At 50.7% G+C, this 25,430-nt stretch overlaps 3 protein-coding genes across 3 annotated transcripts; 1 reads left to right on the forward strand and 2 right to left on the reverse strand.

Moving 5' to 3' along the window:
• Positions 1-5,211: 5,211 nt before the first annotated feature.
• On the reverse strand, positions 5,212-6,935 carry LOC128817250 (C-C motif chemokine 4 homolog). Its single transcript, XM_053995639.1, has 3 exons — positions 6,637-6,935; positions 6,037-6,151; positions 5,212-5,588 (listed from the first exon to the last, which is right to left on the reverse strand). The coding sequence occupies exons 1-3, from the start codon at positions 6,704-6,706 to the stop codon at positions 5,501-5,503; spliced, it is 273 nt and encodes a 90-aa protein (XP_053851614.1). The 5' UTR covers positions 6,707-6,935; the 3' UTR covers positions 5,212-5,500.
• A 7,821-nt stretch (positions 6,936-14,756) lies between these two features.
• LOC128817302 (C-C motif chemokine 4-like) lies at positions 14,757-17,785 on the forward strand. Its single transcript, XM_053995708.1, has 3 exons — positions 14,757-16,362; positions 16,861-16,972; positions 17,329-17,785. The coding sequence occupies exons 1-3, from the start codon at positions 16,290-16,292 to the stop codon at positions 17,414-17,416; spliced, it is 273 nt and encodes a 90-aa protein (XP_053851683.1). The 5' UTR covers positions 14,757-16,289; the 3' UTR covers positions 17,417-17,785.
• A 3,753-nt stretch (positions 17,786-21,538) lies between these two features.
• On the reverse strand, positions 21,539-22,764 carry LOC128817334 (C-C motif chemokine 5-like). Its single transcript, XM_053995769.1, is given in 3 exon segments — positions 21,539-21,626; positions 22,103-22,214; positions 22,692-22,764. Coding segments are annotated over 3 exon segments (273 nt in total).
• Between the last annotated feature and the right edge of the window lie 2,666 nt (positions 22,765-25,430).

Below are 25,430 nucleotides of genomic sequence, written 5' to 3' on the forward strand. Positions count from 1 at the left end.
ACCAGCCCTGGTCTACCAGCTGGAGTGGCTATGCAGCATGTTCTTCAGGCAGAAATCAAGAAGCTGCTCAATTTGAAATCTAATTCAATGCAAATAAAATGAGATTTGGTAAAACATAGTCTGAAATGCTCAGCACAATTTATCATAGCATCCTGGACTGGTTGGGGTTGGAAAGGACTTTAAAGCTCATGTTGTTCCACCCCCTGCCATGGGCAGCAACACTTTCCACTACCCCAGGTTGCTCTAAGCCCTGCCCAACCTGGCCTTGGACACTTCCAGGGCTGGGGCAGTCACAGCTGCTCTGGGCAACCTGTGCCAGGGCCTCCCCACCCTCAGAGGGAAGAATTCTTTCCCATATCCCATCTAACCCTGCCCTCTGGCAGTGGGGAGCCATTCCCCCTTGTCCTGTCACTCCAGGCCCCTGTAAATGGTCTCTCTCCAATTCTCTGGGGATGCCCTGGATGATGCTTTAGGAGTCTTCTAGTGAATAAATTAGCTGGACTCGGAAAGCAGTTCCTCCTGACTGAGTTTTGCTGTGTTTTGGGGAGTCCCACACTTCTTCAGGATCTTTCTTTTGGAGGCTGCACAACAGAGAGAATAGACTAGTGAGACAAGCTCAGTCACAGCTTTGACACATCCCAGGAAGGAGAAGGATGATAGGTCTTAGTGAGTCCTGCAGTGCATTGACACCCTGCGGATATTACATGGAGATTGTGATCTTACATTCACTCCATGGAGAAGGACTTTATAGAGCCTGAGGAGATAAGAAAGGACATGAACTTCAATACCTTAACAAAGAGCTGAAAGCAAAGGCAGCTGGTGGAGGGAGTGGTGAGGATAGCCACAGAAACCTGTTGTGTGGGGAAGGAACCAGGGTAAATGTCGCTGAACTAGGAGTGGGAGGAGGTGATGGAATAGAAACTGTCCAGAGCAACCTGCTCCTGGCAGGCGACAGACAAGTGGCACTTGTTGCAGCGCTGGGGCGGGGGGGGGGGGGGGGGGGGGGGTGTGTAGGTAAAGCATTTCCAGAAGAAGCAGAAGGAAGTGCAACAATTCAGAGATCTTGCAAGTAGGGGAAGAAATGAATGAGCAGAAAGGATGTGAGCTCACCCCAGTGCAGCATCCAAAGTGTTTCTAGCAATCATGAATCTTCTTCCCTCAGGAAGGACAGTGGAGGTCAAAGGTATGAGATAGCTCTGAGTAGGCTCCCATATTTTCCATCTGGTGGACTCTGCATCATGTGCTTCTAAGGAGCTGCTTGGAGCAGATACCAGTCTGCCCTCTGATGCCCAGACTGGTTGGCAATGGGCAGCTGGAGAGCAGCTGGGAGCACCGGGACCTGGTTTTGGGAGTTCCCTGCTGCCCTGAAACTGATCCTGGGGTGATTTGCAAGCAGGATTTCTCTCTAAGCCATGGCAAGTGGAGTTTGTCCCTGTCCTTGGTGGCAGTGCATTGGTGTCTGGCTATAGCCTCCACACAGACCCTGTCCTGCAAGGACCAGATCCTGCTCAGCCTCATCCAGAGGGAACGGCTGCACTGCACAGCAGAGAATCATTGAATCATGGAATTGTTCAGGTTGGAAAACACCTCTAAGGTCATCGAGTTGGACTATTACCCCAGCCACGACTGTTCTGCTCAAGGGATGTGGTTTGGCTGAAGGCAGGAATCCCTTGAGATACCAAATCCAGCAGAGGGACCATGGATTGGGTGTTACTGTTTTTTCTGAGCAATCAGTAGATTAAAGTAACACTTTAGGCACTGGCTCCTGGGGCAGTTTGCTCACTCCCAGGCACTGGTAGTGTCCCCTGTTATGATTCAGCACAGTTAACAGACCTGCAGCTTTAGAAATGTGCTTTCTCAAAAATGTTGCATCCTTCTCTTCTAGAAGAAAATGCTTCATCATCTCAGGGGGATGTGAGTCATCATCTGCATCTTTCTAAGAATTCAGCAGAAATGTCCTTTTGGGTCCTCATGGCCACTTCTGCCTTTTGTTGGCCATCATAGGGAAGGCAACAGCCAGGCACAATTTCTTCTGTAATACTTATGTGTCTTCCTTAGCCCTGGAAGTCTGGGATATTTCACCATTTTAGGAAAACACTACTTTTGTATGCAGCATACAAACCCATCCCCTTTTACATGATATTTTTGGATTCTGGTCCCTCAGAAGTGACACACCCTCTGCTCACGGTATCTCTGGGAAGAGCTGTTCTGGATGCAGGACTGAGCCTCCCCTCTCTGTGGCAAACCAGGGCCCTGGCATGGGGAGAAAGGCATGGAGTTGGCACTTCTGGGTGCACAAACATTTTTGCCTTCAGTGTGTCTAATTCCTCTCTGAAAAGTGGAGATGTAAAAGCTCAGACCATGAACATTGACTGGCTTCAATCCACATCCCCATCAGCACAGCCCAGCTCCTCCTTCTGTGAGATGCTGGACTCCAGCCTCCGATTCCCCTGGTATTTGATGTACCTCAAAATTCCTACAGACACACTAGAGTGATGCAAACAGCAAATATGGAGACATGTGCACATATATTATAAAAATTATATTCTTATCATAGTAATGACTGAATTTTTGTTCACAGTTAGGCTTGCCTAGAACTTTTGTCAAAATAAAAAAAAACAAAAAAACCAAACTTTACCAAACAAACCAACCCCCACAAAACATACAAAAAAAAAAAAAAGAATTATTTTTATATACATTGTGCAAAACATTCAGTAAATTTCACACTCTGATTTCAGGATGAGTAGTTTACAAATTCCAAAACCCTTGACAGCACTGTTCTTGTTTTGATCTGAATCCAGAGAAAATTCCCCAGAAAACCACCCTCCTTTTGGTCCCAGCCCCACTTTTCTCTTCATCCGTTGCCTGAAGCTTAAGGATCCCTTCTGGTTCAGCATGTTCTGTGATTCTGGTGTCCACCTGCTTGAGCACCCCATGAGACTGTTTATGGGAGGGATGAGCACCACAATTAGCCCTGAGTCCTGGGCATGAGCTTCCTACGGAGAAAAATCTCTTTACCATGAGGATGAGAAGACCCTGGCACAGGTTACCCAGAGCCCCAGCCCTGGCATGGATGGGGCTTGAAGCAACCTGGATAATGGAAGGTTGTGGCAGCAGCTCTCTGTCTAAAGAGAGCAGCACAACTTTTCCAGGCATTGTGCTGGGAAAGGCTGTGAGAAGATCAGAGAAAAGAATGATAAATAATTCTTATCTTCACTTGTTGCACCTGTTGTTGTGAACACGTGTTATGTGTTACGTGAATGGTGCCATGAGTACTGCAGCCCCTGCCTGCTCTGGGCCACTCTGCTGAAGGTGCGCAGTTCTCACCTCTCTGCGAGGGTGTGGAGTTACAGCTCCTCGCTGCTTCCTCTGAGCTGTCACACACAGGCGGGTGCAAGATCAAGAAAGACCTGAGTAACTCGGGCTCCTGCAGGCTCCCGAACAGCTGTGAGGAGCCAGCTGAGGCACCGTGGGGCCGAGGGGGAGGGCGCAGCCGCGGGAGGCTGGAATGCGTCCCGGGAGCTTTAGGACTCTGCACAAGAGGTTGTCTGCCGCAGGCTCCAGCAGTGCCCGGGCTGGATGGAACTCACTGGATGACCCTGTGCCCTTCCACAAGAAACCTGAGGCTGTGGGACTGTTCCCAGTGCCACAGAGGCAGGCAGGGCTTGTATCCAAGAGGGACTGTGGAGGCTCAAGTGATTTTGGGATAATCTCATCACAGGTCTTCCCCCTCCTGTTTCCTGTTCCTGCTGTTCCCTGGAGTGAGGGCAGCTCTGGGCACTAGGCTTTGTGCCAATCTCAGTCCTTAGGGTGAATCTATCCAGCAGCACCCAGGGTGGCTAGTACTCAGTGGTCAAAATGAGTCTGCCTTCTGGAGCTGGCCCTGGGGTGTGCAGGGTCTGGTGAGTCCAGGCTTTCACCAAGGCCAGCCCCTTCCCAGGCCGGTGGTGATGTCCATCTGAACCTCCCAGCCATGGGCTCCCTCCCCTCCCAGCAGCATCTCAGGGAAGGGGGCTCTGGTCCGGCTCTCTACCTCACTTCCCTCCTCCCAGGGTGCTATTTTAAGCTGGATGCAGTCAGCACTGGGGTGGGGTGACTGATGGGATCCACAGGGCCCCGTGGGCTGAGGAGCCGGGGGCTGCAGCTCCCTGAGTGAGGAGCGATGTGTTCCTTCCTCCCTCAGACACACCCTGATCCCTCCCAGCCCCACCTGATCCTCCTCTCCCTGCTCACCATCCACCCTCTGTGTCTGCTCAAGGTCACCCCTCCCCAGGGCCGCCTCCTGCCCTGCTGGCCTGTGTCCCACTGGTATTTATGTTTGAAATCCCCAATCCAGTATAGAAACGCAGTGTGGTGAGCTGAGCATTTTTCCGTGGAGTCCACCAGAGATCTGGGCAGGAGGAACCCAAATACTCCTTGCTGATCCAACAGAGCCTGTCCAGAGCTGATCAGAGCATCCCAAATGCCACCAGTGGTGTGGGAAATGCCATCAGGGATATGGGAAATGCCTTCTAAGTACCCATACTAAGGTGGGCTCCATTTTCATCAGCTCCAGGGGGAGACCAGGGGAGATGCTTCCTTGCAGGTGTAGGTCCTGCCCTGGGCTGAGGTCTGGCATGGTCATCTCTGGACAGGCGTCTCCAGAGATGAGCAGGTTTTGGAGTCAAAGTATTACTGAGAGGAAATATCTGCCAAGCTTCATGTCTCAGCTAAATGATAGCTTAATGAAATAATTCTAAAATTCTTGCAGTGAAACATATTTTTCCCACCCTCGGCTCTGGAAATAGCTGATCCATTTTATCTGTAGCTCTCAAAAAGCTTTCCCTAAAACAGCCAATATGTTAAATTTCAGCCCCTAAAGGTAATATTTTGATTGACTGTAATGAGGCCAGAAACGGAATTTAATGAGCTTTCAGTTGTCATAATGGATGGAGATCAAATACCTTATAAAAAGCTTGAGACAAGTTACCTGAATGTAATCCCTGCCCTCCTCACTACTTCATGGCTTTTCTTGTTACTATTTTGCAAAACAAGATGTTCAGACACAGAAAGCTCGTAAAAGTTTTGACAGTGTGGAAAAGGAAATAAAGAACCTGCTGGCATGTCACTATTATAATTTCAGCTATTGTCATCCCAAAGGATTGTAACAGAGGCAAACACAGAAGATTCTTACAAAAATATTTATTTATTGACATCTGGATTGAATTTTATGTCAAAAATATACTTACTTAAATACAGAAAATATAAACTGAGTCTACAGATTAAAAAAAATATATATACAGACATATTAAATAAAAATATTTTTTTATCTCAAAATTATTGCACCTGATCCCTCCCCTGTAAAAAAATTAAATAGCACAACATTAAGTTGGGTTTTGGAATGTTTTCAGTTTCTCAGCAAGCTCTAAATGACATTGAAGCACTTCCAATGGACCCCAGCTGGTCACGCTCGTCCATCCCGGCAGCTGGGGACACGGAGTAGCTGGATCTGTACAGGACCTCAGTCCAGCTCCAGCTCGTTCACGTACTGCTGGACCCAGTCCTCCATGGGGTTGGCACAGACTTCCCGGCCCTTCCTGGTGATGAAGCTGTGGGGTGCAAGGAGGTCAGATTTTGGTGGGAGAGCACTGAATGGGGAATCACGGAATCATAGAATTGTGGAATGGTTTGCGTTGGAAGGCACCTTAAAGTTTATTCAGTTCCACCCCCTGCCATGGGCAGGACATCTTCCATTAGAGCAGGTTGTTTCAAGCCCCATCCAACCTGGCCTTGGATACCTGCAGGGCTGGGACAAGAGCCCTGCCCAAGCCCCACCTTTCCCAAAGATGAGCAGCCCCATGCCTTACCCATCCTATCCAGCAGCCACCAGTTTTATCTGCAAAGGGGTAGAGCAGGAGCAGCATGTGGCTTTTGTGCTCCAAGCATCACCTTGTACTTCTTGTCTATCCCAGCCTTCCTTCCCTGTCTTGGGAAAACGGCCTTTCCCTCCCTGGCTCCTCAGCCCAAAATCACCCCTGCCCTGGAGGAGGGACTTACACGACAGCAGGCTGGGAGCACTGGCTGTTGGTTTCGTAGTAATCCTTCACAAAGCTGCGGGGCAGCTGCCGGGAGATGTAGGAGAAGCAGCAAGAGGTTGGTGGGTCGGAGCCAACTGTGAAGGGCAAAGACAGTTATGAGCAGTGGCAAAGATGGGGAACAGTGCAGGGAGCTGGGATTGCCCATCCCTGGGTCTAGGGAGCAGGGATTATGTGGAGGAGGAAGAGAAGAGGTGGTGTCTTTTTCCTTCTTCTTCCTTCAGTTATTTCCCTGTTGGGTTCAGCCTGAGCTGGCATTGACACAGCCCATGCCACCAGGCAACATCTCCCAGCCCAAACCTGGCCAGCCCTAGCCTTCCTCAGGGAGCCCACATTTGACCCCTGTAGCAGGGGTGGGAGGCATGGTTGTGCTTTTACCCTAAAAAGGGTAAAAAAACTTTAGCTTTTATGCTAATGGTCTTTGAGCAACCCTAGAGCACCTGCCAGAAGATGGTGGGACAGAGGGAGGGACCCGGAGCGGAATTGCTGTCAGAAAGGGCTGTCCCAGCAGCGACATCTCTCCTGTCCCCACTTAGGGAGGGTGGGGAGACCCTGGACTTACGTGGAGCAGCAGAGGTCTGGTAGCAGAAGGCAGCGATGAGGATGGTGAGGGCAACCACAAACACCTTCATGTTGCTGGAGAAGTGGTAGCTGGAGCTGGAGCAGGCAAGGGTAGCTTGGAAGCCTCTTTGCTGTCTGATGCTGAGACCATCAGCAGCCCCTCAATTTATGGGGCGAGAGGTCTGTGCAAAGGCTTGCGTAGGCATGGTGGAATTTCCACCAGAGTCCACTTGTGGTGCAGTCTCGTGATGGAACAGAGCAACCCCAGCTCCGGAAGAGTGAAGCTCCCTGCTCGATTTAGTGCCTCCCCAGTGATACAGGATATGAAACCGTCATTGTGGCTATTTCTGCTTCTCTCATGCCTGTCCCTTCTTAGTAAGAAGTTCCTCTGTGGAGGTTCCTGCATTTGTTAAGTCCCTTGTTACCCAACCTTCCCGGCAGCTTGGAAGGGAGAGTGTATCCATGAAAAAGCTGTGCTGGAGGGCCCAGAAGCATCAGTGGGATGAGGCTGGTTAGGGAAAAAGAGACTGAAGTCTCCTTTACCAAGGACTTCTCCCGTATTTGCAAAGCCCTTGGTGCCCCAGGAGCAGGAGGTGGGAGCTGTCACCAGTGTTCTGTATGTGTTCCCCATAGTTGGAGGTGCCTCAGGGCAGGTCCTGCAGCTGTGACAGCACTGCAGGCACTGGCATAGATAGCAATGGGCATGAAAGAGGAATCTGAGAAGCTGAAACACTCAAGTTTCCTCCTCAATTTAAAGGAAAGGAATGCTGAGATGGGCTACTTGTTATCTCCTGGAACTGCCTGATGCACCCCAGGTCCTATAAGGAGACATTAAATTATAATTTAATTTTACAGGTTTTTTTGTTTTTTGGGTTTTTTTTTTGGTTTTTTTTTTTTTTTTTTTAATAGAGATTATACAGTTACATTTCAAGAGCTACTGGTAGTCTGGGCATGGGGATGCAGAGAGCTGAAAGAAGTGTGGATGTTTGTAACCCTGAAGATGAGGCAGAAGGAGTTCCAGGAGAAGGGTGAGGAAGGAAACAGTGATTCTGAAAATGAGGAGCAGATTAACTGTGGGGTGAGAGCATGGGCAGAAACTGGGATGTTGGGAAGAAAAGGGTATCCTGTCTCAGCTGATGAGGGAAAATGACCACAGACTGGGGAAACAATACAATGTGTAGGAGAGAATAAGAGCTCTGTGAAGGCTGGGCAAGGGCTGAGACAGGGATGGGTCACTGGGAAGAAGCCACAACCCTCCAGAGAGCCATGGAGGTCTGACAGACTTCCTGAGGAGGAGAGGGAAGGCCGGGCAGGGAGGTGATGAGTGCTCTGGGAAGAGCTGAGGGCTGTCCAGCTGTAGTGAGATGTTCTTAGAAGGATATCTGTTCTCTACAGGAAAGCAGACATTCCTGGGGAATGTCTCCATTTTGTTATTTGGAGTGGTGATGTCTTGATAGACACTTCCTAAATACCAGTGGAAGGCTTATAACATACATGGAGCAAACCAACCTCACCCTGGCACATCTGCACTCCCCCCAGCAGCACTGGCTACTGACTCATCCTATTTCTGTTAAAGGTTTCCAGTTTCTGCCCCAGGAACCTTCTCTAAATAACCCGGTGTTTTCCCAATATCCTTCAGCCCTCCACCAGCCGTACCGGGTTAGCTCCATGCTCCAGGTGGGCAGCAAGGGCTCCAGAGGACAAGGCACAGGAGATGCCCCAGACTTGTCCCACCCTCAGGGAGGCTCCTGCTGGGAGCTGTGGTGGTGTCTCTGACTCAGGCTGGGGAGGGCAGATCTACCCCATGGAGCAAATATGGCTCTTGCCAAGCTGAGCATCCCCTTCCACAGCTGATCTGGCCCGTTTCCATCTTTGCAGAGAGGCACCTTGCAGGCTCACCCATCAGTTTATATCCCATTGCCTCTCTCTGTTTGTCATCTTGCTTGTCTCCAAATATCCTGGGAAGATGAGGAGAGAGCCTGCCTCCACCCGCAGGGCGCCCAGCCAGACAGGAGGTGGGAACCTGGCGTTCCAACGGATGCCAGCTGGGTCGGGAGGGGGTGAGCATCAGCTCCCTTGGATCCTGTCTGGTTGCTCAGGGAATATAACTTGTACGTGGATGTAGGAGCATGGTTTGCCTCTGAGCTGTCCCCTTGGACTGTGCCTTCAAGCATCCGTGGGTTATGCCTGGAGATCTGGCACCCCCAGCCAAGTGCTCCCGTCCTGCTCCCGAGGTGCACAGTGCCAAAATGTGGAGAATGTCCTGCTAAAAGACGAGTTTCATGAAAACAAGAATTAGTTTGGGATCTGCTTTGATTATTCAAATATTTTCAATGACAGATTTTTCCTTTCAGGAAGCTGGACACCTCTGTGCCTTAATCCTTTTGTCAGCAAGCACATACCAAATTATTTTAGACTCTGAGGGGCTATTTTGAAATTAATCAAAGCAAAAATTTCTTGAGTCAGTTTAGGATCAGTTTAGTTTAGGTAATGTGTCTTACAGGGGACTGGTAAGGGCTGAAACTTTTCTACTGCTGAGAGCCAAAAATAACCCCAAAGCCAAGTTGCTTGGTTTCTAGGAATCAAATTCTTCCTTAGAAATCTGATAAAAGATCCTGCTCTGCCAGCTCATGGCCAGCTGGATGGAGGTGGTAGGTTACAGTCATGCCAGTGATGCCCTGGGATGTTGCAATGTGCTCCTAAAAAATGTTTTCTTACCCATTTCCCACATTCCAATGATGATGAAAAGAGAAAGTAATCTCTTCCAGCTCTTCCTCCTTTTAGGAAGGGAGGTTGAGTGTGTCTCAGATGAGGAACCATCTTCCCTGGGAGTTGCCTTGAGACATGAAGATGGCCATGGAAGAACGGGAAAAGTGGGCTGGAGCATCTCAGGGGGGATTAATTTAATTACACAGCAAAGTGGTGGTGTAAGAAAGAAGTTTTCCCATCTGGTGGTTTCAGAATTCCTGACCCAGCAGACAGTGCTTGGAGTCAGGGGGATTTGCCATCTGAAGGAGTCTGGTTGATGATGCCCTGTTTTACATAGAGGGATATGACTGAGGTTTTCTACAAGTCCCCCAAAAAATCCCAGGAGAAAGTGCTAAGTAAAGCAAATGCCCAAAATAAGTTCTGTCAGAAATAGGGAAATTCTCTGTCTTGAATGAAAGGAGAACCTGGAAAAACTGGTGAGACTGGCTGATGTAAGTTCCTATTTATTGCACGGTTTAATGCTGAGGAATTGCGATTCACTCAGAAAAGGAAGTAATTAAAGATGTCCTGAGTTCAGAAATTGCCCCTAAGCCAAGATTCACCAACCCCTGTAGCAGCTCCATCCTGCTCTGCTCCAGCTCCAGCACTGATGACATTCCACCAGTGTCCAGAAATTTCACCCCCACCATTCTTGTCATTGCTGGAGAAATGTTGGAATTTTTCAGATGATGTCACATCCTGGAACTGACTTCAGTAAGAAGCTGTGCCTGTGGGAGTGACTGGGGACCATCTGTCTCCAGGGTGGTGGGTCCAGGGGAGAGCATGGCCACCTTGGCTGGTCACCTCTGGCTGGTTCACAGAAAACACTTTGTGCTTCCCCAAAGTCATGTCTGGACAGGAAGCTGGTCATAGCTGATAAGAAATGTGTATCTTGCTAAAGGTCCCATCTTTCTCCAGCAAAGGCATTTTACAAAATAAAATATTCTAGGGAACACTCTTCTTTCTAATGGCTGATGCCTCTGATTTTTCCTGGCCTTCCTTTTGAAGCAGAGCAAACCAAAGAGGATGAACTGTACAGTATTTCAAAGCAAATTAAGGTGAAATAAAAAAGCCTCTTTGCTTCACACCCATCTCCATTCTTGGCATGAAAAGAAAAGAAAAGAAAAGAAAAGAAAAGAAAAGAAAAGAAAAGAAAAGAAAAGAAAAGAAAAGAAAAGAAAAGAAAAGAAAAGAAAAGAAAAGAAAAGAAAAGAAAAGAAAAGAAAAGAAAAGAAAAGAAAAGAAAAGAAAAGAAAAGAAAAGAAAAGAAAAGAAAAGAAAAGAAACAGGGAAAACCTGAGTTTTTGCAATTTTTGAGCCTTAGGGAGGTGACTGTGGGGCTGTGTCTCTGCTTCACCCTGACTGCTGGCTCCAGGGGGTGGTACATACCCAACCTACCCCCTTCAGCATCCCTCAAACCCCAAATGTCATGGAGGACCAGAAAAAGTGTCTCTGCTGGGGCTGCATCCTCTGCCCACCTTGCTCAGATCATTGTTGAGTCCCCCAGAAAGAAGCAGGGAGGACCAGGCTGAAAATTCTGAGCTCTGCTGGGATGGAAACTAGAAGAGGGTAGAGTTAGAATAGATATGAGGAAGGAATTCTTCTTTGTGAGGGTAGGCAGGCCCTGGCACAGGGTGCCCAGAGCAGCTGTGGCTGCCTCTGGATCCCTGGCACTGCCCAAGGCCAGGCTGGACGGGGCATGGAGCAGCCTTGGACAGTGGGAGGGATCCCTATCGATGGTGGGGGAGTGGAACAAGGTGCTCTTTAAGGTCCCTTCCAACTCAAACCACTCTTTGATTCTGTGATTCTATGAATACCAAACCCACTTTTAGTGAACACAGTGGGCCCTGCCTGCTCGTTATAATGAAGGAAAAATAAAAAAAAAACAAGACACAAATAGTTTTCATTTACATTGGTGCTCCTGCTGTGCAGCGTTCTAGGCATTTTTGGGTGGGATGGGTGGAGGTGTCCCCAGGAAGCAGGGGATGTCTGGCTGATCCCCACAGCTTAGAGCCACAGCCTCCCCTGAGAGCAGGGATAACCTTCAAACTTGTGTCAGGGCTATTGCCACAGCTGGGGGACATCCCTAATCATAGAATCGTGGAATCATTTAGGCTGGAAAATCCCTCTGAGTCATTGAGTCCAACCATCCTCCAAGCATTACCAGAGCCACCACTAATGCAGGCCCTCAAGTGACACATCCACACATATGTTAAACCCCTCCAGGGATGGGGACTGATGGCCCCCTGGACTCCCTTGCCCAGCGCTGGCCCCTCTCTGCAGGGTCCTGCTCTGACCTCCCTGCAGGGTCCTGGCAGGGAGGTCAGAGCCCCATGGGAGGTGTGAGCCCCAGTCCCACAGCGAGGTGTCAGCTCTGCAGCTGCCAGTGAACAGCGTGCTCATGCACTACTGTTTACTGGCCTCATGGTTTATTCAAAGCTGTAAAACCACTTCCCATGTGTGGGGCTGTTTGGAGGTAGGGGTGCTCGGCAGTGCTTCTCTGAAGTGCAGGTCCTGTCCCCCATAACGTGGAGGGTTTTTCCACCCCAGATGGGTTTGTGCCCTTCAAAGGGGATATTGTCTGGCTGCCCCAGCTAGCACGGGCTGTGCCTGGCGCCTGCATCCCCTGGGAGAGAGGGGAGGGCTCGGGGAGCTTTGGTACTGTTCACTGATTGTGCTGCAGCTCCACAGCCTTTCCTGCATCCCTTCATGGCCCTGCAGCCTCCCCCTGTGGGCCCCTGCATCCTTCCACAACCCCCACGGCCTCTCCTGCATCCCCCCACTACCTCCACAGCCACAGCATCCCCATTCCTCCATAGCCACAGGGTTCCTGCATTCCTTGGGGACTGTGCAGGGGTGTGCAGCCACACGCTGGGACTTGCTGGGGTCAGTTTGTGAGTGGGAGTAGAGGGACCTGGGCTCAGTCAGAGATCACCTGAGGGACAGTCCTGTGACCCCCAGAGCACTTCACCTCTGCCCCAGGTGAAGCCACCAGCATCTCCCAAATGGATCATCCCACTCCCCAGAGCTTGCATCCACTTGTGGACCTATGGAAAGAGGAGAAAAGGCTACAGGAACTAACAGGGATGGAATAATAATCCTTCCTGTGCTCCAACATCCTTCAGTGCCAGAACTGGGATAGTGCAGCCCCCACAGGTGAGCTGTCCCTCAGGGGAGAGCTGTCCCTCCTAGGGGGAGGCTGGCAAAGTCCTCCACCAGCCTGGGGAGAGCCCTCACTGTCACCCATGGGCAAAGTACCCCCATTCCCCTGCCCTGGGTTCTTGGCTTTGTGACCTGTGTCTCTAGGCAAGGGCAGGATTTCAGGGGAGCTTGAAGGAATTTGAAAGCTTCTGGGCTAATCCTGGTCACTGTTTATATCCCAGGGGTGAAGACTCAGCAGCCTCATAACAATCTTCCCTACATGCTTCTCCTTTGAATAATTTTAGCTTTCTATTTCTACCCTGCCTGCACCAAAACAAACCTCATACCCCAGTCGAGTGAAGCTAAAGTGGTAAAGAATGGCTTTTTTCCAGGAATAATAAAGGAAGCTTGGGAGGGGTCAGCTCATAAACACTTAAACTGCAGGAACTGCAATAGCAGAGGGCTCTGGGATTTGCCAGCGAAGCGAAAACCAGTGGACAGAAGTAGAAAACCGAAACCAGAAACTGGGCCCAGAGGTCTGCAAGGGCAGCTCCTTTGGGATCGGTGTGCAGAGCTCCAGGAGGGGCAGGCGGTGACTCAAAGCTGGAGCCCTGCGGGCCGAGGAGTGTCTGTGACCGGGAGGAGCTGCACCCCTTGTCCAGGAGGCTTCCCGCCAATCTGGGGGAAGCAACATTCCAGCTGACAAAGCACCTCTGTGGGCACCGACTGGTGACATAACCAAGGGGCTGCAGCAGCTTTTTGCAGCACCTCCTCCTCCTCTTCCTCCTCCTCCTTCTCCTCCTTTTTCACCTCCTCACATTCAGTTATGTTTTCTTTCCTCATGCTGGCCCGTCTCAGAGCTTCCAGGTGAAAGACAGAGCTGCAGGTCCCATCACAGCCACCACACCTCCCCACATCCCCCTGTGCCCCATGCACATAATCAGCCTCATGGTTTGTGCTTTTCAGGCAGCAGCTGGTGAGCAGAAGGTGCAAATTTCCCATGAGCAAAGCTGTCACCTGCTGGTGCCAGCCACAGGGTGCCTTTCTGCAGCCAAAGCCTTTGTCACTGCTCCATTCAGTGCTGGTGTTTGTCACATTCGAATGAGTGAGTTGCAAGAGCAGAGGAACATAAAACTCCCACTGTTGGTTTCTGAATGAATTATTTCCGTGGCAAAAAGCCATAATTTGTTTTTTTTTTTTTTCAGCAGCAATTGAGCCGCAAGCTGGAGCCACTTCTTGTTCTGCGTTGAGCTGATCAGACTTGTCAAGAGAACAAAGAGCTGATCCTGCCAGACTTGCTTTTGGCAAAATCCACCACCTTCCCTGATGTCCTTGTCAGGACTTACAGAGACTTTGCTCCCTCTAAAAGTACACCCTTGGCCACTCTGGTGAGGTCTCTGCCCAGATGAGGATGTGCCACAGCTGGCAGCACTAGGAACATGATGCAGGACAAGACCATGAGGGAAAGGAGGAATGCAAAGCAAACCCTCCCCAGGGATAAGCGTGGGAAGGAGTAGAGCACTCTAAGGAACCTCCAACAGGGACAAGCCAGCTGGTGAAGGACAGTGCCTCTATTGCTCTCATGTGCAGCTCCAGGTAGCCAAGCAGGGGGTTTAGAGTTCTGGGAGAGAAAATCCAGGCTCAGGAGTACAACCAGAGGCCTGAGCATCCTCTCTGCAGTGGAGAGGTCTTTGACTGCGTGCCCAGAATGTGACAGGAGATGAGGAAGCCCAGGTCATCCTTCTTCCTGCTCCCCAAAGAACTGCCCTGAGTTGTTGGCCTGCTGAGACTTGGTCTCTCCCACGTCAGGCAGGTTGTCCCCCACTTTCATCTCACCTATTTAGCCAGAAAATCCATCTTCTACCCAAGGCATCTCTTGGAGGGAGTGGCTGAGGCTGGCAAAATGTCTCAGGTGTGGCAAATCCCTTCTGCTAGTGAGCTCCCTGCTCCCAGGTGAAATCCTGCCCTTTGGGATGCCTGTGACTGCTAAGGGCAAAGTGCTGAAGGCTGGATTAGTGAAACAGCAATGAGAGAGGCTGAGACTGGGCTGGACACTGTGCCTGGAGGGTTCTGATCTATTGCACAAAGTCCAGATGGAGGCCAGTCAGCAGCAGGGAATCCCAGGGATTGATACTGGGTAGTTCTTAATATGTTTATGTCCTGGCTGATGGGACAAAGGTCACCCTCAGCGAGCTGGCAGGTGACGCAAAGTTGGGAGGATGGCTCGTCACATTAAAGGGACATGCTGCCATCATCGAATCATGGAATGTATTGGGATCAATGAGACCTTAAAACCCACCCAGGTCTGTCCCCCCTGCCATGGGCAGGAACACCTTCCACTGTCCCAGGGTGCTCCCAGCCCATCCAACCTGGCCTTGGACACTGCCAGGGAGGGGGCAGCCACAGCTTCTCTGGGAAAGCTGCTCCAGGGCCTCACTACCCTCACAGAGAAAAAATTCTTGCTAATATTTAATCTCCCCTTTTTTTTTAGTTTAAAGCTGCCTTGTCTTATCACTTTTGGCCTGTGTGAAATCCATGGAGACCTCATCAGGTTGAACAGCCTCATGAAGCTCAAAAAGAAGTGAAGAGTCCTGACCCTGTGAAGGAACATCCCCAGGCACCAGTCTATGGCAGTGCTGACCAGCTGGAGAGCAGTTTGGCACAACCTGGGGCTCCTGGTGGACACCGGACTGGACATGAGCAGAAATGTGCCCTTGCCACCAAAATTGCATCAGGCTCCTGGGCTGCATGAGGAGGAACATTGACAGCAGGCTGAAGGAGGGGACCCTTCCCCTATACTCAGCATTGGTGAGGCTGTTCCTCAAGTGCTGGGTCCAGTTCTGGGCTCCCCAGGATGAGAGATGTATGGACATACTGAGACAGTCCAGCAAAGGGCCATAGAGATGATGAAGACATAGGAGCGTTTCTCCAGGGAGGAGATGCTGGTACAGTCCAGGATGGAGAGGGCTCAGAGGATTCTTACCAATGTATGTGGAGCAAAGTAGATGCAGCCCAACTCTCAGTCGTGGCCACTAACAGGACAACAGGCAACAAGAAATTCTGTTTAAACACCAGATAAAACTTTATTGCACTCTGAAACAGGCTGTCTAGAGAGGCTGTGGAGTCTCACAGCCCACCTGGACATGGTCCTGGGCAGCCTCTCCAGGGACTGGGCTGGATGAATTCCAGCCTCAGCTCCTCGCCAGCCCTGAGGGTGTGGGGAGGGCAGGCTGAGTGTTTTGGGTGGCCCAGAGCCCTCAGTGCAGCTACCCCTGAGCTCTGGGGCAGCAGCTCAGCAGTCTCTGGCAAACATCCGGCACACAACGGCCCGAGAGCACTTCTGTGCTGCCTGTTGGGTTTTTTTCCAGAGCTGCATAATCCTATGCAAACATTGTCTTTCCCTACACAGCCTCATAGGGAAACCCTCCATCTGGAGTCCAGCGGGACCATTCTCCTTTTTGTGGCCAGGCCACTTGGCATATTTTAGTTTCCTTTTGATTTGAATAAAGCAAAAATGAGTGCTGAGTCACTTGGCAGTGTGAGAGACCATATTCCATCCTACCTCACTTTTTTCTGTTTCCTCTAATTCCCTTCAGCTATTTCACTTTCATGTCGTTCTTTATCATCATCTTGGAATTTCCATTTGTTACTCCCAGCTGCCTGCAGGACTCCCTTTTAAAAGAGGGCTGAATCCAGCTGTTGCACACTGAACTGCATTTTCCAGAGCTTCTGCTCCTGCTCTGACAGCCCTCGTCTGACAGAAAGATGAAGGTCTCTGCAGCTGGATTGGCTCTTCTCCTCATTGTTGCTGCTTTCTCCCAAGCTTTCTCTAGCCCAGGTAAGTCCTGCTTTTTCATTTGTGAAGGGAGGACAGGGACCTTCCATATTATTTCTCCATTGAGCTCCCATGAAAGATAACTGGGAATTTATCAGCATTTGTGCCATTCTCCACTCTGCCCAGAGATCAGCCGCACGTAGGAACCCTGGAATCAGAAAATCATCCATCCATCCATCCATCCATCCATCCATCCATCCATCCATCCATTCTTCACACACCCATGCATCCATCCACCCATCCATCCAACCTGGGCTCAAAGTACTTATTCCTGGTTAGAGCTGAGAGATTTCCACCTCTGCTCTGGGGCTGGAGGAGTTAGGGAAGTGAAGCTCTGAGCAATGGCAGAGTGAGAATATCACAGTACCTTGATACTGCTCAAGGCATTGGAGGAGATGATACCCAATGTCCATTTAAACCTTAATTATTCTCTATTTTCTCACTACCTTCTCTGCCAGCACAGCTCCCAGTGCTCACATTGTCTTCCTTTGCCTCCTCTAGCTGGACTCAACATCCCAATCTGCTGTTTCACTTATAGGCAGCACAAATTCCCATGGAAGCTCATCCAGCGTCATTACATCACCAGCAGCAGCTGTCCTCAGCCGGGCATCGTGTGAGTGGCAGCGCATGGGACAGGGCAGGGACAGCCGTTGTGGGGGAGTGAGTGAGTGACCAGCTCTGCACTGCAAGGGGGGCTGTAGGAACAGAGCAGGGAGAGGGGAATACAGAGGAGAAAGGGCTTGCACAGGGATTGCTGGGGATGCTCGTGTGGGGCTTCCCAGGGATGCTCCTGCAGGAGTGGAGGAAGCAGTGTGGGGGAAGGGATGGGAGTGGGGAGCATCACAACCAGCTGCTGCTTTCAGCATCAGCACAGGGGAAAACTTTTTGCAATGCTCAGAGCTGGGATCCAGGCTCTCCTGGGAAGCAGGTGTGAGCACAGATCTAACACGTCCCATCGCTGTTCCACAGATTTGTCACAAAGGAAGGCCGCCAGGTCTGTGCCAATCCTGCAAACAACTGGGTCCGAAGGTACTTGAAAATTTTGGAGCAGAACTGAGCCAAGCAGTGTGGCAAGAGTAGCTGGTGTCATGGACAAGTCACGTTATCCTGAGACCCAGCCGTGGAGCAGGACCCTGGGACAACAGGAGCCACAGGAGCTTCTGCAGGTGTCCCCAAGGGATTGCTGGAAGGGCACCTTGCGTTCAGGGCTGCTGCTCATCCTTGGCTTGCACAGACGAGGCTTCAGCCTCATCCCTCTGCCCCAGCCCCAGGCCCATGGGAGCACCTTGGCTGTTGTATTATTTGAAGTTATTTAAGAAATCATCATATGAGGCAGTCAGTCCTTTTTTTTTCTGTGGATGATGATATTATTTATAGGGGGGTGACAGGGAGGGTATTTCTAGGAGGGTGGCCCAGTGTTGGATGACGAGAGACCCTGGTTTATACACGTCAACTCATGATTCTGGAGAATAAAGAATTTGGAGAAAACCGTAGCTTTTTCCCTTTTACATGCCTCTGTGTGGTGTTCACCAGCAGACACACACACAACATCCCTCTGAGCCATCTGAGCATCTGTAGGACACATGAAGATGGAAAATGGTTTGAGGCAAACCCATAAAGTTTCCATACTGCAGACTCAGGAACATCCTCCAAAACCTCATTCCCCCACAGCACACACCCCCAGTCCCCACATCCTCTACAAAATTAGAAGTGTTTGTACCCACATGGGGGACTTTTACATTCATGAATCTGCTCTCCACACTCCCAGGCACGTGCCACACATTTGCTGCTCCCAGCGCACGCACCCTACATCAAACTGATTGGTGTGCAATGTCATGTTGAGACCAGCAGTGCTGGAGAGGGACAGGGACCCCATCTTTCATTTTGACCACCCCAATGGGGGTTGTTCCTCACTTTCCCACGTGTAGAAAGGTCCAGCTCTTGCTGTAGGGGTAAAACAACCAGCAGAAAACCTGCTGCAGTTGTTCTCAGGATGCAGCTTTTCATGGGAACACAAATGGGAAGGAGCAGGTCCCAAGGGTAAAAGCACAATGCTGGGCACAGCTTGTCCATGGAGATCGTGCTCAGAATTCCTTGGCATCTGCACTCTGTGAAGAAATCCCCAAAGGATTTGGGTTGTAGAGGAATTTAAAGCTCATCTCATTCCACCCCTGCTGTGGGCAGGGACACATTCTACTGGACCCGCATGGTCCAAGCCCTGTCCAACCTGGCCTCGAACACTTCCAGGCCGAGGCAGCCACAGCATCTTTGGGCAACCTGTGCCAGGGCCTCCCCACCCTCACAGGGAAGAATTTCTTCCCAATGCCCATTCTAAACTGACCTCCTTCAGTGTAATTCCATCCCCTTTTGACCTACAGCAGCAGGCCCTGCTAAAAGTCTTGTCCCCATCTTTCTCACAGACACCCTTCAAGTGCCCCCACAACATAGTCCAGAGCTGGTCTAGCCTTGCCCACATCCTATTCATCCTAAAGCAAAAAAAAAGCTTTCTCTTAGTGTTTATTTTTTTTCCCCCTGCATCTATGGGTCAGATTAGGCAACTCTGAGGTTGGGAAATCACCTCTGCATTGTCTTGTGATTTCTCTCTAGTCTTGTGTTTTCTGGGAAGGAAAGCTGGCTGTAGTCAAGAGGGTCATGAACACCCAAGGAGCAGCATCCCAGCCAAGGGCAGCCAAGGGCAGCCCAGCACCATTCTGTGTCCCAGGAGATGGTGCTGGGGCCATACATGGAGAGATGAAAATCTGCAGGGGGTGTATCCTGAGTGTGGTTACCTCACTGTGCTGTGAAACTGTGGAGCAGAGTGCTCAGTGGATGGACAGGAGCAGGTGAAGATCCCGGGAATGGGGTGCTGGATGTCTCTTCTACCCCTGAGGACATCCCAAACCCAAGTTTGACACTGCAGAGGAACTACAGGAGCCCCAAATTGTGGCTGCTCCAGGACTCTGAGCTGAGAGGTGATGGAGGATGGATCTTTTGGGGAACTGGGGAGTACTGGGGTTTATCCCATGCCCAGGATGCAGGGACAGGCTGGACAGGCTGGATCATCCAGTGCTGCAGCTGGCTCCCCTCAGGACAGTCCCTGGCTGTGTGCCCAGGCACTTGTGGGAATTTCCCTCTCAAGCCTTTCTGGTTTCAGTTTAGGGAACGTTTCCTTCCCTGCCTGCAGTGGCAGAAGGCATCAGGAAGACCTTCATGGTTCCATGGGCAAAACACTGGATAGCCTGATTTTCTCTGGCCTTTTTGAGAGCATGAACCCTGTGGCTGTTCCCTCTCTCCCAGCTTCACTTGAAGAAGCCCTGGGAGGAGAGTGGCGCCATGGAGACCCTCAGTCCCAGTGTCCACATTGGCTCCCTGCTGGTCACTGCTCCCAACCCCATAATGAGCATCCTGGCATGGCCTCTCACTGCCACTTCTGGAGAACTGATGGTTTGATCTTGGCCTCACACTTCAGCCTCTTCAACTTCTGTCTTTTCAACTTGCTCTAGCCACTTCATCCAAGGATCCTTTCTCCCAAACCCACCCATTTATACATCCCATCACTGGTTCTACCCTGTGGAAAGTGGGGGCTGGATGGATCAGGCTAAGCACAAACATGGTTTGTATATTTACACAAGTCCTGATGGGAACTTGAAGATCTCTCTGCTTGAGCCTTGTTTCTCTCCTTGTTTCTGCTTTTCTTTCCCAGTCCTGCTCTGCTCCAGATGAGTCCACCCACCCAGAACCACAGAATCATTAAGGTTGGAAAAGACCTCTACGATGGTGGCTCCAGCCATTCCCCTGGCACTGCCAAGACCACACCTAACCTGTGTCCCTAAGTGCCACATCCACACATCTGTTAAATGCCTCCAGGGATGGAGACTCCACCCCTGCCCTGGGCAGAGGTGATGAGCAAGGGGAGGTCAGGAAACAACCTGAGCATCTGCAGACCAACGGGGCTTGGGGCTGTTTTACAGGCAGTTTATCTCATACTGGTTTTTCTGGCCCTAATAACCAGCTCTGACGGACACAGCCCAAATTGTTCCCATCCCCTGGAGAGCTCCAGCAGGGAGATGGGACCAGCAGTCTCATTTTCTACCCACAAAGTTACCAGTCAACCACAGGCTGATAAAGTGCTTTTGTTGGTTTTACTTTGTGCTTTTTTAAAACAGAAGTCGCGTTTCCTGCCCCAGGAAGCTGCAGAACAACAGTGAATTGGTGCTTGTCTTGCAATAAACGTTAACAGAGCATCCCAAGAGCTAAGCCTGGCCATGGCTGCATTCCAGAGGAGCCTGTGCCTGCATTCCAGGGAGCCTGGCCATCCCCCTTTCCTCTCACCACAGGGACACCCCTGAATCCCCACCCTGAGATTTCCAGGCATTCCTTTGCCAAATCTGCAGTGGCAAAGTCCCACTAGCTCCCAGCTTTGGCTATGATATGATGTGGGGAAAGGGCTGGGAAGAAGTTCTGGCTCCACATCAGCACAGGGACTGGGAGGTGCTGGGGCTGCTGCTGCTGTGGTGCTGGGATCAGGGAGGCCAAGCAGAAGGGAAGGCTTTTAGACCTAAGAAGGCTGGGGCACTTCCAGCTGAGAAGTTGGGTTTTTCCTCTACATCTCCAAAAATAGTTGTAGTGGGGTCCCCATTTTCCAAACAGGAAGGGAACAAGCAGAGATGACACAGAGAGAAAACAGCTTTATTCCTTGTCACCAACACAAAACAGCAGCTTGAGAATAAGGCTGAACACTGAACACAACAAGCATCCTGTAAGTAACCAGGGTACCACTTTCTTCTCTAGGGACAGATCTTACAGCACCGTTACAAAATTCAGTGGGAAAACTCATCCTGGGCTTATAAGACAGCACTCAGACCTAATTCAAACCCACAAATAGCTCTGGGATTAAATCCTCCTCCCATTCTAGCAGTGGAGGCACAAGGTGGGGCTCAGTTTAGCCACATCACATAGCGGGGCACCCCAAGATGGGTCTGCAAGGCCAGGAGGTCTTCAGCATCACAGCTGCCCTAAGTGTAGCTGAATTATTGTGGATAAATGACACCTTTGCGAGACAAAACAAGTTTCCAGGGTCCCAAGGTGGCTCAGCAGGTCCTGGTGCTTGGCAGTAGCATTTTTAGGTCTGTGCCAAGCTCTCACGGGTGGTCTGGCAGGACTTCTCAGATTCCAGTGCTCACTGCAGCTCCAGGCTGTTCACGTATTCCTTCACCCACCTGGCATCAGGGTTAGCACAGACCTCCCGCTTCTTCCTGGTCACAAACCTGTCAGGTCATGAGTTCAGGGGTTACAGTCCCAGGGAGGAAAAGGGGCATGAGGGACTGGGGTCATGTCATTGGGTCATTGCCCACAAACCCTCAAGTATCCTGGAGCTGCAGAGCATGCTAAAACCCAGGGGGAGCTCAGATATTCATCTCCCTGTCCTGTGCAGAGGTGAGCCTGGGTGCAGTGTGGAATGTTGTGTGGATTTTGTTCATCAAGCTCTGGAAGGTCCTGCTGGCTCCTGACCTCCTTCCCATGCCTTATTCCCAACAACAGGACAGTCCAAGGAGACCAAGGGACCACTTATTTCTCAGCTGAGGAGGGTGAGGGCTTAAACACTGCACATGGAACCTGGGTGGCTGCTCCCTTCCCCCAGGAATGATGCCTCACAGCATCCTGCTCCTGGCCCTGTTAGATGTGAAGCCAGGAGCCCAAAGGCTGGCAGAGCCTCCCCTCAGGGCCCAAACCTGATACTTACACAACTGCTGGCTGGGGGCACTTGCAGCTGGTGTAGAAATACTCCTGCACATGATTCTGAGGCAGCTTTCATGAGATGTAGCTGAAGCAGCATAAAGCCATGTCAGACCCCACTGGAAGAGATCAGGAAATCCAGCCTGAGACCATTACTCAATAAATTGTACATTCCTGACTGAGAGCACAGGCAACCACCTCCTTAAACAGCTGAACCACCCCTTCTCCTCCTGTTTTCCCGAAAAATCAGCAAGAAATTGCTGTGAACACAGAAACTTGATAAAAAATATTGCTAGGATTGTTTGTTAAATGCTTTACACTAACATCCCAGGGTAAAAATCCCTATTGTTACGATGTGTCCACTCCTAAGGGCCAGCAAGAAAATGAGGGGAGAGAAAACCTGAACACTTTGATACCGGTGAAATTCATCCCTAAGATAAAAGGATATTAGAAAGGAAGACCAGTCCAAATAAATCAGGAGAAGTTATTCAAACAGGTTTCCAACATTTGCAGCTGACTTTTGTGAGTTCTGCTCCAAATTACAGGAAGTCAGAGCAAAAGCCCACCCCAGGAAAGCAGAGGGATGCTGTACTCACATGGAGCAGGAAGGGCCTGAGAAAAGAGGTCAGCAACCAGGATGATGGAGAGGCAGAGTGTGGAGATGTTCATCCTGGACAGGGAGAAGCAGAGGCAGGATCAGAGCAGGTTCCTCCTGTGCCTTTTGTGAGGTGCTGGCTCAGTCCTTGCTTTTTATAGGGACAGTTGCCAGTCAGTCAGATTTGAAGGCAAATGTGGAATTTCCAAAACATAATAGAGCTGATTTCGTGGCACCTTTGCCTCAGAAATGCTGAAAAAAACAAAACAAAAAACAAACAAACAAACAAAAAACACCCAAACAAAAACAAAAACAAACAAACAAAAAAACCCCAAAAACAACAACAAAAACAAAAAACAAAAAAAAAAAAAAAAACAAAAAAAAAAAAACAAAACCCAAAACCCTACCAAAAAAAAACCAAAAACCAACCAAACAAAAAAAGTCCCAGCTGCTTGAGGAAGTAGCAGAATAGCCTTTGTGTGAAGGGAGGTAAGTGTGAGCAAATCAGCCTTCAGTGACCATGACAGGATATAAAACCACCCTTGAGCAGCAGGTTCACATTTGTATAATCCAAAACACCTATGTTTATCAAAGTCACCTCAGCATCCCCATCAAATCACCAGGAGGACCCAGCTCAGTCTCGTCTTCAGTGAACCAGGTCTGGGGGTCAGGGGTGCTTAGAACCTCAAATGGAAGGTGCAGGTCCCACCAAGGGATCCCTTCTCCAGTGGTGGGTCTGGGAAATGTCCACGGTGGATACAGGGGGTCAGTGAGGGCAACACGGGCAGCAGGAACACTCAGTCTGGAGACTGGCTGTAGATCCAAGCTGGCAGCCTTGGCACCATCAAGCACAAAATCCTCAGTGCTCTGCTTCCAGTGTGGGTTTGTGCCCTCCAAACCCCTCCCAACAATCCCAGTAGGGGCTGGGCTTGACTGGGAATTCTGCCTGGATGGGCTAACTCTCCAAAGAGCATCTTCTCTAAGTGCCAGTGGGTTTGGTTCAAGGTGGGACGCAGAGGGCAGAACAGGAGCTTCCCCATCCCAGGGAGCTGAGAGGGACCAAGAGACTCCAGTCCCTGGTGCCCACCTACAGTCACAGGGGGTCACAGCATGGACTGCGCCGACGCCCCTGGCACTGCCCTTGCCATGACATGATGGGTTCCCCAGCATGTGCCAGGGAGAGTTTCCCTTTTTCCCACCTCTCTTCTTTGTGACAGGCCCCCATTTTGCCAGCTCCCAGCCTGAGGTTCCTCTGGGTGTTTTCCAGCTCAGCTGCTGCTCACAAGGTGCCACGAGCTCGTGTTTCCCAGATTTCCTCACTGACCCTTGGCCCTAGTGCTGCGACAGGGCTGCAGAGAAGGGCTGCTCTGCTGCCACTCTCCTTCTCCCTCACTGGCCTCATGGGTCTGTGGGGGCACTCAGAACCTTCCCAGGGTACCCTCCACCACCATGTCCCCATGGGTGGGGACAAGGGCTGCAGGAGGGTCTCCAGGGCTGTGTCAGGCACCTTGCTGGGATGGGCAGGAGCCCATGGTTTTTCCAAATCATCTTCCCAGGAGGCATCCAGGTGCTGTCCTGAGGACCCTTCATGAGCAGGAGCTGGAGCTGAACCAACTGCCTGACATCATGGGGTTGTCACAGATACATGGTGGTGGCATTTTGGGGCAGCACAGCAATGTGCTGCAGGTATTTAGGCTTTGCAAAGGACAAAATCTCAGCTGGAATTTGCCAAGGGACACTCCCTGTCAGAGATGGGGAGATGGATTATTTATTGCTACTGCCATATTGTATTCCAGAATTGTGATTAGTCTGTTGGTCTGGCTAATTGATGTGAGCATTGCTTATGCCCCAGATCCATGTAGGGTGCAAAGAAAGGCAGTGGGACTCACCCTCATCTTCTCAGCACAACAACAACTGCATTTTGTGCTGAGCCTCATCCCCTCTGCCCCAGGGCTGATCCTGGGGCTGGGATTTCTCTTTCCAAGGAGCAGTGCCTGTAGAAAAAGTCTATTTTTATGTCCCCCACCTGCCTTGCCACATGGCCCTACAAAAGGCTCTAAAAAGCAGCTGCCGTGCTGAGTCACCTCCCAGTTGCCTGTGGTGAGTGGCAGAGATGGAGACTGTCCTGCCTTGGGACATGCAAATGAACCTGTTTGCTGTTCCCAGATCTGCTGCAGGATGAAGGAACTGTTTCTGCCTGTGACATAATACGTGACAGGGCCAGATCAAGATCTCAGAAACCACAGAAAGATTCTGATGCTCCCCCAACCACAAGGCAGCCAGAGCTCACTCTCTGTCATAGCTGGTAAAGGCAACCGAAACCATGACATCTGATTATTGCTCTGACAGCTCAGGGTGACTTCTCCTCAGCTTTGCAGAGCCTCCCCCTTCCCTGCCCCAGACATGCCCAAGGACTGGCACAATCCTGTAGGATCATCACACGGCCCAGCCTTGCCCCTCGCTCCGGGGCTTTGCCCTGTGCAGGGTTTTTGAAGGTGCATTCTGCATCTCTGGCCCTTACAACAGAGATATGAGAGGTTTGGGAAGATGCCAGGTCATTTGTCGTTGAGCTCCATCATTTCTCCAGGCCACATTCCCCAAAGCTGCCTTCCTTTGCCTTCTCCTTCTCCTTGCAGGGCAGCTCCCCAAGGAAAGGTGTTGGCAAAGGTGGCAGCTGGGATCCACCAGGCACTGCAGAGGAACCTGGGAGGAGATCGTGGCACCACAGGGACCCGGGGGG

Source organism: Vidua macroura, chromosome 20 (assembly GCF_024509145.1).
Source record: "Vidua macroura isolate BioBank_ID:100142 chromosome 20, ASM2450914v1, whole genome shotgun sequence".
NCBI classification, from domain to species: Eukaryota; Metazoa; Chordata; class Aves; order Passeriformes; family Viduidae; genus Vidua; species Vidua macroura.